The sequence below is a fragment of the Polyodon spathula genome, chromosome 20, assembly GCF_017654505.1.
Source record: "Polyodon spathula isolate WHYD16114869_AA chromosome 20, ASM1765450v1, whole genome shotgun sequence".
In the NCBI taxonomy this organism is placed as follows: Eukaryota; Metazoa; Chordata; class Actinopteri; order Acipenseriformes; family Polyodontidae; genus Polyodon; species Polyodon spathula.
In genome coordinates, this window is record NC_054553.1 from 22,734,210 (window position 1) to 22,747,951 (window position 13,742).

The 13,742-nt window shown below is 36.8% G+C and overlaps 1 protein-coding gene across 11 annotated transcripts in view; it reads left to right on the forward strand.

Moving 5' to 3' along the window:
• Window positions 1–13,742, forward strand: part of LOC121295815 (C-Jun-amino-terminal kinase-interacting protein 4-like) — an 83,572-nt gene that overhangs the window by 25,244 nt on the left and 44,586 nt on the right. For 7 of the 11 annotated variants that reach the window (XM_041220877.1, XM_041220881.1, XM_041220878.1 and 4 more), the window contains exons 2-4: window positions 1,176–1,296; window positions 3,808–3,878; window positions 6,958–7,052. In XM_041220877.1, coding sequence (XP_041076811.1) covers window positions 1,176–1,296; window positions 3,808–3,878; window positions 6,958–7,052 — 287 coding nt within the window. Of the gene's footprint in view, window positions 1–1,175; window positions 1,297–3,807; window positions 3,879–6,957; window positions 7,053–10,779; window positions 11,098–13,742 lie in introns of those variants that run through there. The other 4 variants (XM_041220885.1, XM_041220886.1, XM_041220884.1 and 1 more) reach the window with 3 other exon arrangements.

The following is a 13,742-nucleotide window of genomic DNA, read 5'->3' on the forward strand; positions in this document are numbered from 1 at the left end:
CAGTGCTGCTTTTCCATTATATCTGTGAGGGTGTGTACCATTTATTTATAACACAAAACTTAAAATCGGACAGTGACAAAGAATGCTTTACCACCCACTGAACTGAATCGTTGACATCCAGGTCAAATTCCACATTATCTCAGTAACTGGGCAGAATTGAAACTAGATTTACATAAAGTTACAGTAAACTACACTATTGCCTTATTTTGATAGTGTATTTAAAAAAATAAATAAATAAATCAATAAAAAATGTTGTGTGCTGTGCCTACATTGACCCAATTTCTGTATTTACTCATGACACTGGAGCTACTTTTGTCTGTTTTTTTGTTTGTCTGCTTAGTCTGTTTTTTTTTCTGAGCCTGCAGTTGGTGGACAACTACACAGCTTTTATACTCTCAGATCAGTCAATTTCATAACTTCCAATCTTGATAAACACGTTTACTCTGTCGCATGATTAGTGAACATAGGTTACCTGCCACTTACTCTAGCAAGAGATAGCATACAGTTCACATGCATGTCACACAATTATAAGGTGGTTTCCTTATAATTCTGCCCCTATGTCTGGATGACTGCTTTTCCAAATGTCATGAACCTTGGTGTTAAGTTATTGAGAGCATCAGATTCTGGGGATACGAGGGGTGTCTGTCTGTGTGTCTATTCATTCATCTGTCTATTTCGCATACATTTTGGCATGTGGATAATCACTAATCAAATGGTTATAACTTTTTCCGTGAGATATAGATATATAAACTTTCTCACACAGAGCTCTAATTTTGTGTTTGCAGTCTTCAGGTGGAAGATCGTTGTTGAAATTATCTTCCATATGAGCTGTTGTGTGGCAGAAGGATTAGGCAGCTTCATTTTCATACAAAGCTGTTGTATACTGTAGTTCTCGTTAGGTTGTCAATTGGAGGATTGACGGTTTAATATTTTTCATGAAATGGCAGCTCTTGGGCCGAGTGTTTGAAAGAGGCTGTAAACGTTGCAATCATTTGAAACAGATCTGCAAAGCACTCCAGCAATTAGTGTTGAGCAGCACTTTACACTGGGAATTGTCGTTAATTGCTTAAATGTACACAGCAGTTGATATAGGTGTTCATCTTAAACTGATGGAAATTCGTCGTGCTTTGCTGTCGTAGATTAAAACGTCTGCCGCCTTTTCTTTACCTGAACAGAAATTCATTGAGTTTGAAGATTCTCAGGAGCAAGAGAAGAAAGACCTGCAGGGTCGAGTGGAGTTCCTGGAGTCTCAGTCACGACAGCTGGAGCATAAAGCAAAGAACTATGCAGATCAGAGTAAGTACAGCAGCAAACATCTACACGGATAACAGTGCAAATAGTAGAACTGTTTTCAGTGACATGTGTATAGACATTTTTCACTTAGTATTAAGAATTCAAATGGTATGTAAGGGTCCTGGAATGGATCAAAATCGGGGGCCCTATTTGAATTTAACTCATACTTTCCAGTTGGAAAGCCATTTGAAATCTCCAACTCACCTGAAGAATATTGGGGAGATTTATAAATGGGAATTATACCTAAACAATCTTAGACAATTTTGAGTGATTTTCTAGGTACAGATTGGATTGTAGAAAAAAGGAACATGTTATTTCATACAGTATGTTGCAGCACAACATCGTTAAATTTGCACATTGACACTAAAGTTAATTAAGTGGAAGAATACCTTCAAGGCAATTGTAGTTCTCCACATGAGAGGTGTGTGACCAACTTATTCACTGCCAAAGTGCAGCATTCCTGTAAAATATATATGGTTCTTAATAAGCAAAACATTTAGAAACAAGGAACCACTTTATTAGTAAATGAATGATCTTTCTTCACTCAACAGAAGTTGAATGGTACCCTAAAATGTTCCCCTTTTTCTAGTAGTACAACTTTAGCCAGGGAGTTTGTTGCCAGACAATTTCACTCTATTCTTGCTCACTAAATATCTTGGTATCACTGAATAGATAACCATCTGCTCTTTTAAAAAATATGCACAAGATTTTAATGAAAAGTCTGTCCAAGTGCAGTGGTACGCCAAATATCCACGTAACGATGAATTGATTAATCACACTTCTGGGCTCTGATCGATTTTAAAAAACAAAAAAATCATTAATTCATCTTCCTGAGTGCGATAAATCATGTGCAAAAAAGAAATCATGAAAAATGGCAGAGGGTAGATACTTCTAAAGGCCTTGGCAAAAGGGCAGCTGGAAGGAATACCCAAATATTTCACAATATCTCAGAATGAAGAATATATGGTTTTATAGTTTGGTAGGTATGGCCAAGTTCTTTTTTAGCCTTCCATTTAACTCCTGAAGCAATGCTGCCCACTAGTGCCAGCTGCTGGAACAGCACGTGGTTAATGTCTGGGTATGGTGAATGCATGGGGTAAACTCACATGGGGAATCTCAAGTTACCCTATTCATACTCCCCAGGAGGCACACACATCACTGTTCCAAGTACAGCAACATTGAAATGACCTTGTTTCTTCTAAAAGACAAATTGAAGAAAACATGTTACTAGTTTTAATGTTTTGTAAGATCCTGATTTTTTATTTTGTTAGAGGTCTCTCATGTTTGAAGACCGAGCAGTCTTCTGTGACTTTGCCTCTAACGTACTTAAATATCAAGTTTATATGAATGGTTAAAAACTATTCTATACTCTCTTTTAAATGAGTCACCAAGCTCATCAAGCATGCTATCCGTATTTGGTTTTAAATTTACTTGTAGATGTTTTTGTTTTATATAGATAGATTGATTTAGATTATATGGTTACAGAATAGGAAGTTATCATTAGGTACCAGTAAGAAGCACCAGTTTGGTCTGCATTCATGTAAAAACCAAAACCAAAAAAAGGAGGCTGGATTTGGAAGTGTTGGACAATGGTATCTCCCTTTTAAACAACTTCTCGTTCATTGAAGGCCCCTTCAGTACAATCCAGAAGTATAATCTTGCTGTATATTGCCAATACTTATATTGCTGTGTATTTAAATACTATATTTAAATAGTTTTTTTTTTTCTCCTTTTTGTAAGGTGTAGATAATGGACTCAACCCAAGTGTAGATGGCAATAAAAATCAGGCCTAAGCCATACAACCTAACTGTGCTCAGTCATCTTTCAGATTATAATTCATAGTTGTAATACAGTACATACCAGACCTGACTGTTGTGCAAGAGGTTATGCCCAGATCTGCATTCTCTCTTGTTGTTGTCAGCCAATACAACACTTTAGCAGTGCAAACTCAGGTGGTGATTTTCTTTCACAATGTGCCCTCTGGTGGTAGCAAAATGCAATGTCTCAGCCTTTGAAATGAAGACCTCATACTATTAGACCCTTCTCTGGTGTAACTTTGCACGTGTCCTGTTTTGAAGACGTTTAAATAACACTCATATGACACTGTACTGTAGCTGTCGTCAGTCGGCTAGACGGTGCATTTTTTTTTCTGATTTACAATCTAAGATTTTCTTTCTGATTTAAGTGCTTGCTGTGATATAAATGAAAACGTTTAAGCCTATTATTTCTTCTACAGTATGACCACTATTTTTGACACAACAAGTCGTGGACATGCTTTTAAAAAATGGTATCTCAATGAAAAATAAATTAATGTAAACGGTTCAAGCAAACTATTATTGCCACTATAGTACAGTATTCGAAAGACTATTGTTTTTGTGATATTGTGTACAGATGTGATCTGTGATTGTCTGTCACCTTTTGATTATTTGTTAAATGGATACAACAATGCATACAGTACTTCATGTAAAATTTCACCACCACTGCTCATTGTCTTGACAGTCATTTTCATTTCAGTCATCAGGTTAGATGAGCGGGAGGCAGAGCTGAAGAAAGAGTACAATTCACTTCACTTGAGACACACAGAGGTGAGATTTTGAAATTATTTTAAACAATGTGTATTTATTTGTATAGCAGAACTTTAATTAATCAGTCACCAACTGAACTGAATGTTTATTTTATTAACTAATTAGACTTTTGAATTTTCAATACACATGATTTAAGCACTCGGAGCAGTCGCAAAAGCTTGCATATTGAATCTTTCAACCGACACTGAAATTCAGGCATGGAGGCAGTTTGACTGTGAGCAGGAGGTAAACTTTAAGACAGCACTTGGTCTAAATTAACCTGGCTTGGTTATTCTTGACGACCAATTCATGGATAGTTGAAAGGAATGTGGAGCTCCTTCTGGGTCAGTCTCTGCTTTATTTTATTATTAGTTGCCTGCCTTACCTGCTGGCTTATACTTAGAGTTTCTGAACTGAAGTAATCCATTCAGCTTATTCTGTGAAAAAAAAAAATAGTTTTGGGGTTTACTTTTGACTGCTTAGTGCAGGTGTCGGTTTAATTATGATTTCTGTAACAGAAATATCCCTATATTTGCACTGAGAGACATTTTTTAGTACCTTTTTCAAATTAATAGTTCTGGTATGATTTAACACGGATTCGGAAAGAGACAAAAATGAGCCTCTTTTCAGTCCTGTGGTTTGCTAATGTATGTTTACGCGGCACCAACAATGATGCTTTCCAGTGATGAGTAATCTGATCTGATTCCACTTAATGGAAGTGATTGATCTGGGATCACAATCCAGAAAGGTACTCTTTACTTACTGTTGCTGTGTGGTTGGTATTACTGTTGCCGCTTCTGTTTATTATAAAATAATGCTTGGTCGATATTTATTCTTCATGTGGTTTTATAGCTGGGATTATTTCTATGTAGATCATGCCTCCCAAGGTACGGTTTGTGCTGTCTCCCATCAGTTTCAAGAAATCCCGAGACCACATTCTGCGTGTAATGTCACTACAGAGTTTCAACATCTAAATATCCACATGTTTTATTTTTAAATAAAATATGGCAATAAGACAGACATCACTAGGAAGCACAAATAATTAATCTATAGATTTATTTGTCAATTGTCTATATTATCTATTGTACACCTTTTTTGTACTCGCTGTTGCATTCCAACTTCTGATAAAGATTTATGGGCGACCTCTGTTTCTGGTACCAAGCAGGTCGCCTCTTTTGACTTGCTGAAACTAAGCATCAGATGTTTCAGTGGACATCAGAGGTAAAGCCTTGGAATACACGCGTGTAGCAGCTGATCAATAGGGGTCGCTCAAGCAACAAGACAATTCTCGTCGCCAAGTTAAGGGAGCGCAAAGTCAATGTAACCTTTCCTATAGAGCCCTCAGCCAAGATCATCACCCTGGGAGGACCAGCAAGCATCTAATCGCACCTTTAATGGCTGAGCCACTGGGGACACCCCTCCCTCATAATATAAGATTATTATGAAAATGGAACACTTTGAGTTAATTACTTTGATAAGGATCTGTGGCTGTCAGATTGAAGTTGTCATGAGTGTATGCCAGCTTGCTGCATAATGTGCCATGGTCTACTTTCTATCAAGTATGTATAAATTTGAGGAGTAAGCACAGATTATTATTATCTCTGGTTAAAAATGGGATATATCAAGAACAATATGGCCAGTGGTTTTTGCAAATGCATGGCTGCCTGGACCCCTGTTCGATAAAACAGAAGTACTTTAGGTTGCTACAGTATGTTTGCATCTGACCAAACTATCCTCAAGTCCTGTTTCTCATTGCATATTATGTTCTGTATGGAGATTTTAAGGAGATCCAGATTTTTACTCTGTTTTTAAATAAATATATAACAAAAGTAAACTCATGAGAGTTGTTTTTATTAATATTTTAACAGTGTGGGGCTCAAAAAACAGTTTGGTTTTATCACAGACAAAGACACACACAAATTTCGACCACATCTTATTTCAGGTACACATACTAGCCTACACTGACAGAAAACATGTAATGCAGCTGATGCCCTGTAGATGGCAGTCAGATTCAGCATGGTAATGTTACATTTGTCCGGTTCTAAAATTATTATTTGCATCTTTTTATAAATTTACAGTTGTAAAACATAATTCCTGTTGTGATGGAAAGTAAAGTGCCGTGGTAGTTGCAAAAAGAAAGACAAAAGCAATGAGAATAATGTGTGCGATGAATACACCCATCGCTCGCTGTTTTAAGCAATGTAAAAGGAGTGTAATAAAGATGGGCTACTCCAATACATTGACCCCAATTTATTTACTCTATCCTGCCAGGGGTACAGGTGAGACACTCCTGTAGAATGTATGCCACACTTTTTTAGAACATGTCTACCTGATTGGATTTGACATAGTCCTCAATAAGAGAAATTAGGTTGATCATGTGATTCCTGCAACACTAAAGAGCTGCTTTAAGTATTATTGTGGCTCAGTTTCACCCAACAGTGCTACACTTGTACCCTGATGGTGATGGCTACTTCCAAGACAATAATGTAATCAATACACCGTGTCAGAATTGTGTGTGAAATGATTTAAGAAGCATGAGGGAGACCAGGTATCTTCCACTGCCATCACACACAGCAGCTATGGTTATGATTTTGGCGACCGTGACATATCACCAGAATGTACAGAGCAGTATAGAATAAGAAATGCTAATGAATAGCTTAATGAAAATTTGATAAGTGGTATTTAGCACCTAGGTGTCATTGGTTAGCAAATGGGATGTTAGTATCACTGCATAGTATATTAAAATGACTTTGTAAGTATGTGGAATAACTTATTGTGTTCAAGATACATGTAGCAATGTGTGATATACAGACGGACAGAGACACCGATGTAGCTCCACAATGTGATGTTCCCAATAACATATGCAAATAAATGTTTAATACCACGTTTCATCACAAATGTTAGTCATGTTTTTTTTTTTTTTTAATTAAAACCTATTTCCTGTTGTGTTAACAAAATGTTCCTTATAATACCCTCTTTTCACCTGCATTTTAACTGGCTTTTCATAAGAAGACTTGTCTTGTGATACAAGATCACCTGTATACCTGTTACAATTTGTATGTCTTATTTATACAGCATGTATTCTTTTTGTATTATGCAGATGATTCACAACTATATGGAACACTTGGAACGCATTAAAATTCAGCAGCTAACAGGGGGTGATACTCTAGAATCTGCGACACTTGTAAGAGTTAGGTAAGTATATTAACATGTTTGTTTTATATATAAATACACAACACAGAAAATCTGTAACTGGTTGTGGGTTATAGTTAGGGTCCTGCGTTTTAAGTGACCTGCTTTCTTAGGCTGCACTTCATTCCTCCCACCGCAAGGTAGTCAAGTAGTCTGCTTAATTAAACCACTTATTGATTAATCATCTCTCGATTCCTTTAATGGGCTAGTTGACGAAACACCGAGGATGTAAGATGCTCACTTGAAGACCCCAGAGATGTACCTTATTTAGCTCAATCCAGACGGTTGTCATGCTGATGTGCTGGGGAGGCAAAATAAGCTAGTCCCTGGAGCCAGCATTACACTTCAGTCGTCAGCACCAGGCAGAAGGATACCTACATCATTAGATGAAAAGAAACACAAATGGATGGAGATGCAGATTGATCACGTTAGTTTACTGTAAAGCTACGTCTTAGTTGGTGCTTATCTTGGCGAGAGCCGAGTTCAAATAAGCATGAAGTTCTCATGTAATGGAAGTCATAATCATCTCAGTTAGTCATTCTATTAACACACATTGGTGCATTGATTAGGTGGCAGAAGCAGCTCTGTGCATTTATTTAGTCATGCATCCCTTTATTACTAATATGTCTTATTCAATATTATTTCTCAGAATGTGTAAATAAATCATTTAAATGTTTCAGTTTACTAGTAGGAACACATAATTTGTCAACAAAATATAAAAGAAAACGGCACTGATTCCCGGAACAATTTATATAAAATGCTGAAATCATAACATCAATGCTGTAACATATATAATATTACAAATATAACAATAATAATAATGCAAGGTTGTTCGCAAGCAGCACATTGTGTCACTTAGTTTCATGAAAGAAAATATCCCATGCATTAAATGTGCTGTTAAATTTAAGCATCGTTAGTTGGTTAACCTGCCTTCTTTCATAGATTGACGTTGTTCTGTAAAAACTTGGCAATAAGAAGAAACACTTCTTTCAGCATCTATAGAATTGGTAACAACTGACAAATATATATTTTAGCCTTTCGTGTTAAATTGGGAAATAATTCTTCAGCTTTCGTCCAAAATTCATTCAAAGTCATTCTACCACCGTTTTCTATTGCATATGGTAGGTATTTGTCCATTTCTGATTTACAGTCAGCATCAAATACTGGAATAGAATATAATGGGAGGGCTTCCAGATCCAAAGTACACACTTGTTGTGGGTTGAATATCCTTACTGCTGTCAAAGTTGTGAGCTGATTGCAAAAAGGAACCAGGTTTTTTCATTGATTACTTCTGCAACTTTTATTATATGTTTGATCGACTCTCACTTCACGGCTTTCAAACCACTGAATCAGATCCACCAGTCCCTTGGCATGCGTTGCAAATAGGGAGAGTTGAGATTTGAAACTTTGGATCCTTTAACACTACAATGTTTGGTGAAATGTGCATTTCCTTTTCCTTTTTGGCTCAGGTGGCAACTTTATGGGTAAAGTACAGCCTTCTTGTTGGATTGCTTCTGTCATGTGGTCTATAAAACAGTTTTCTGCTTGGGCAATGTTTAAACATTTTTTTTAACGGTTGCAAGCAGCTTGTCTGTTTTCGGAAAATTATTAGCTCAGATATTGCTGGCAAGGGCTATTATGTGGGCATTACACGTGAAATGTACTGAATTTGGCAGTAAACCTCAAAGAATGTCATTGTATGCCTTGATCATGTAACTGGCATTATCGGAGACAAATCCAGTCACATTATTAAAATTAACTTCAAATGCGTTTTAAACATTTCACAACGCCCTGTGCCACCGATGAGTAATTCAGAGTGCAGATTAACTGTATCGGCTAATATTACTTTCAGTTTGAAGGTATTCAATAGTCCTTGGAGAACAAACAAAATGTGCAGAACATACTGACCTTTTGCATTTGTAGACTTGTCAATAACTACAGATACGCTGTCAGACATCTTTACCAGTTGCACAATTTTCAGTTTATATATTATCATATTATATTCCCATTTATTACATGGTTGTTCAGAAATGCTAGTTTGGGATTATCATTTTTTTTACAGGGGAATATTAGCACAAACAAATGCCTCTTTCAAATCGAAAGAACATCTTGTCTTGTATAACAGTTGAATTACAATTAGAAAAACAGGTCGCGTAAAACTCAGGACTCTAGTTATAATATCAATAAGATTTATGTATCGCTTAAATGCCCTCTTATGCTTTTATAATAGGCATATAAAGTCTTCTTATCCTGTTTCATTAAATAGTAGCTGCTTAAAAGCTGGATTAAATTGATGGGATAGTGATTATTGGACTGCTTACCTTGGACAATTGTTTAGTAAACATCTGTTGGATACATCAAGGACTGAGGTGTTTGTTCTCTTGTTCCTACTCTTGATGTTTTAAAGGCATTGTGCATTTGCAGCAGCTCTTTTGAAGAAAGAAGACATTAGAAACTGTCAGATAAGAATTACTTTGCATGCTGTTGCCGGGAATTTTATTTTCAAATATAAATTGAGAGAGTTCTGTAGCCACTGTCCTTTTTGTTTCCTGTTTTATAAAAAAAAAAAAATACTAATAATAATAACTTTATTGGGTTTTGTAGTACAAGTTATTTTACAGAAAACGAAAATGCAAAGTTTACAATTCATGTAAAAAATATAATGTAAATCACATGAAAACATTTCCTGTTGAATGTACATGTGCTTCTTTGTTTCCTGTCTACTTGTACTTAGTGACATATTAAGCCATTAAGTACCAAATAGGTTTGTTAAAATCAGAACACAAGCTGTATTGTATGTGATTTCATACATTGCATTTATCATAATAATATAGCAAAAGAGAATTGAAATAACAAGGACAGTAGCTACCATTTAAAAAGGCTCCAAAAAATTACAAAACAGCCTTTCCACAAATGAGGACAATGGCACCTAATGGGTTAAGCATGAAAATAAAGCGTGATGGCAGCCAGGGTGAAACAGGACTTGCATATCCCAGTGTACAGGGCTTACTGCAAGCGAAATGGAATTCTAGTGAAACTCTGATCTGTAGACAAAAGCAGGGCTCAGTGTTTACCAGATATTACCACAGAAGTAGAATTTGTCTGATTTTGTTACGTGACTTGTGATGCAACTGGCTGAAACAGAAAATACTTCTGGCTTAAACTGGTTAGAGGAGGCTGTTCATCTGACTGTGGGTTGCTACTGTAGTGTGTTGTCTGCAGCAGTGACTTTGTGTATATTCTTGTGTACGAATCTGGGTGAAAGGAGGCAAGTCAGTACTGAAAAGGACCTGTGTTTTTTACTTTGCCACATATTTAATGTTTTCTATCACTTTGAAGGCTAAATAAACACTATCTAGTATATTCTTCTGTTAAGTTTTCAGTTATTTAGGTGGAAATATAATCTCAGCTTCTTATGAGGACATACACAAGCAATGGCAGCTTACTGTATGTTGTAAAATACACTGTTTCCAATGCAAAACTGTACATGTGAAAAAACATTCAAGCTCATTTCAAACAAGAGCTTTATCTGTTGATGGCTCCGGAAACACTATTATTCAGATCTGTTTGTCAGCTAATAACTTGAACGCCGTCTCCTGTGGGAAGCTTACTTTTTAATTGGCTCTCTTTGTGAGTTGCTGCATTGATGCTGAGGAGAGGGAGCCTGCGATTTGCATGCCTTTCACAGGGCGATGATGTCACTGCTCAGTGGCTGCTGCAGGACTAGGCTGCACAGAGCTGCTGCTGTTGCTGCTGATGGCATTGTTTTTGTGGGAGAGTGACAGTCTCTGGGAGCTAGGATACACCCACGTCGATCTCCCCTGTGCAGCCTTCTCCACAGAGTGTCTCTTCTCCTTGCAGGAGCTCCACAATGCCAGGGCATAGTCATGAGTCCTGGCTGCATGCTGCTGTTTGTGTTTGGCTTTGTTGGCGGGGCGGTGGTCATTAATTCAGCGATCCTGGTTTCTCTCTCTGTTTTGCTGCTTGTGCACTATTCCGTTTCTACTGGCCTGCCGGCTCTGACGCAGAACCTTCCAAGGATAATCAGGTATCCCTGTGGCATTCAGATATTATCCCCCGCTTTGCCTGCCTGCCTGCATGTGTGTTTCCTTTATCTCCCATCGGATGGAGAACTTGAATCATATAAATGGCTGTTTTATCATAGTTTTAAATTGTTACTTGTAGGATGTTTAGATATTTTTTGCAAAGTATAGACTACTGATTTATTGTACAGTATTATTTAGCAAGTGATATAGGTCTTTTGTTTTTATGGAAAATTGCTTTGTAATCTTTCTGTCCAGGTTACAGTGCTAATAAGCTGAATCTCAGTTAAAATAGACTGATACTGTACAAAGGATACAGAATGATGTCTTGTTTACTGATGGAAGTAATCAATACGTTTCCGTCGTGGGGTTGGTTGGTTGGTTTGTTTGTTTGTTTGTAAGCATTGTCTGTCACCAGAGCTGCATTTTAATAAACCCTGTTTGTACTGCATAAAAAAGCTTTTTCATTGAAATCATTTTGCTATGTCGGTCATTCTGTGCAAGCGAGGTATTGATGCTGTTTTATGGGATAATGGTGTACAAAGGTTCAAACCAGCTACTGTAGTTTACACACTGACGCTAAAGATCAGGCCACAGAAATGTCTGAACCAAATTGCCCTCTCATCAGTTTTTAACAAATTGAGGATTGGAAGCTTTGCAATTCGACACCAAACCCCATCCCTGTAAATAACGTATTCCTCCCCTTTGAAACAGTGTTTTGTGTGATACGTTTTGATCAACTTTTTTTTTTTACTTTTGTTAGATGTTTTGTAAAGCTTTATTTGGCATGTACTCGACCTATATCATGTGCTCCTGTGTATTATTAGAAACTGGTCATTTCACAAGTAAAGATCAAACTTGGCCTTGTAATGTAGAAGTGGGTCTCTAATTAAACTAGCCGACAATTTTATTTGGCAAACTGACATCTAACTATTATGTAGTTAATGTGACACCACTGAAGGCTGTGAGCAGTACGCAGTATAACATCTTAAATAAGAGACTGTGCTCAATTTGAAAGGCAGATGATATACAATCCTTTTAAAATATTAATTTAAGAAACCTTATTTATGAAGGTAGCAAAATTGGTTTTATTTGAAGAACTGGTGGTTATGCAGATCATGATGGTACCCTGCATTGAATCAAATGGCAAACAAGATTCTCCGTTTTTGTTTGTTTGGGTGATTTTTTTTATACCCTGGTTCTGAACTTTTTTTTTTAAATATAAAAGATGTAGTCAGATTTACTTGTACATTTGTACATATATAACACTTAATACAACTGCGGGGTCTGTTAATTGTATATAATATGTATTCTAAATTCAAACCATTATCTAAATATCCAATCAGTATTATTATTATTATTATTATTATTATTATTATTATTATTATTAAATGGTCATTTAGCTAATTAGCCTGAAAAGTACAACTAACCCTGTATTACAATAAATGTCTTGTTCCATGATTGATCGATGATATAAATAATAAAACAGACACTTTTTTGCCTTTACAAATTAACCAAATAAAATATGACTTGCATGTATTGATGACAGGAATAGAATTTCACACATTAAGCCTACTTTTTTTTTTTAAATGTAGTTATCGCCAATGGTTTTTTACCCTGGTTTTCTCCCCCATTTAGAATGCACAGTTATTATTATTATTTTTTATCCCTGTTTACCGCTGCAACCCCCTGGCAACTCAGGAAACGGAGGCTGAAACACGTGTCCTTGGAAACGCGTTCCTGCCAATCCATGACTTTTTTGCACTGTGGATCCACAGCGAAGCCACCAGACCTATAGTGCTGAAGGACAACACAGTTGCCCTATCAGCCACAGGTGTCTCTGGTGCACGGTGAACTGTGGATTGCCCTGCTGACCTAAGCCCTCCATACCTGGGCGGTGCTCAGACAATTGTGCGCTGCAACCCCCAGTAATGACATAGCCTGGATTTGAAACTGCGATCTCCAGGCTGTAGGGCGCATTCCTGCACGCCATGCGCCTTTGCTGGATGCGCCACTCTGGAAAGCCTACTTACAGCCTAAGTACAAAAGAGAAGAAAAAAATGCATGCAGTTTAAAGCATAAATATTTAACTTATTAAACCCTCAGAATTTGAATTACATTTTAACAAAATATGTTACATAAAAGCATGTCTGCTTGTGCTGTGTAATGATTAGCAGCTGCTGCAGTTTAGCATTCAAAGTGTTAATAATGGTTCCAATCTGCTTTATTCCAGCAATGGGTCATAGAGAGCAGGTGATCAGAGAGCTCTGACAGCCTGGTTGGATTTGTTGCTGCGGGGTGGAACTGATTTTTGGCAAGAGCAGCGTTGTGTTTTAGCGGTCAGGCAATTGTATAATGTGCCCTTAAAAAAAACTCGGCGTACATTTTATCCTTTTTAAAAGATATTATCCTCCTTTTTCACATATTGTAACATAAGCTAGAAACTGCTGCAATGCTAGAATCAGTTTTGTTGTTTTATCTGAAGGTAAGGCAGTCATTCAGTTTTGAGGAATGTAGTTTGCTGTTCAAATGTTTAGGTATTTCACAAGAGAATAAGGTAGTTTGAGGTATCAGGAGCTAAGATGTAAATCTATCCTTTTCTAACCAGAATCAAGAATATACATTTAAGAAATTAAAGTGTATACAAATC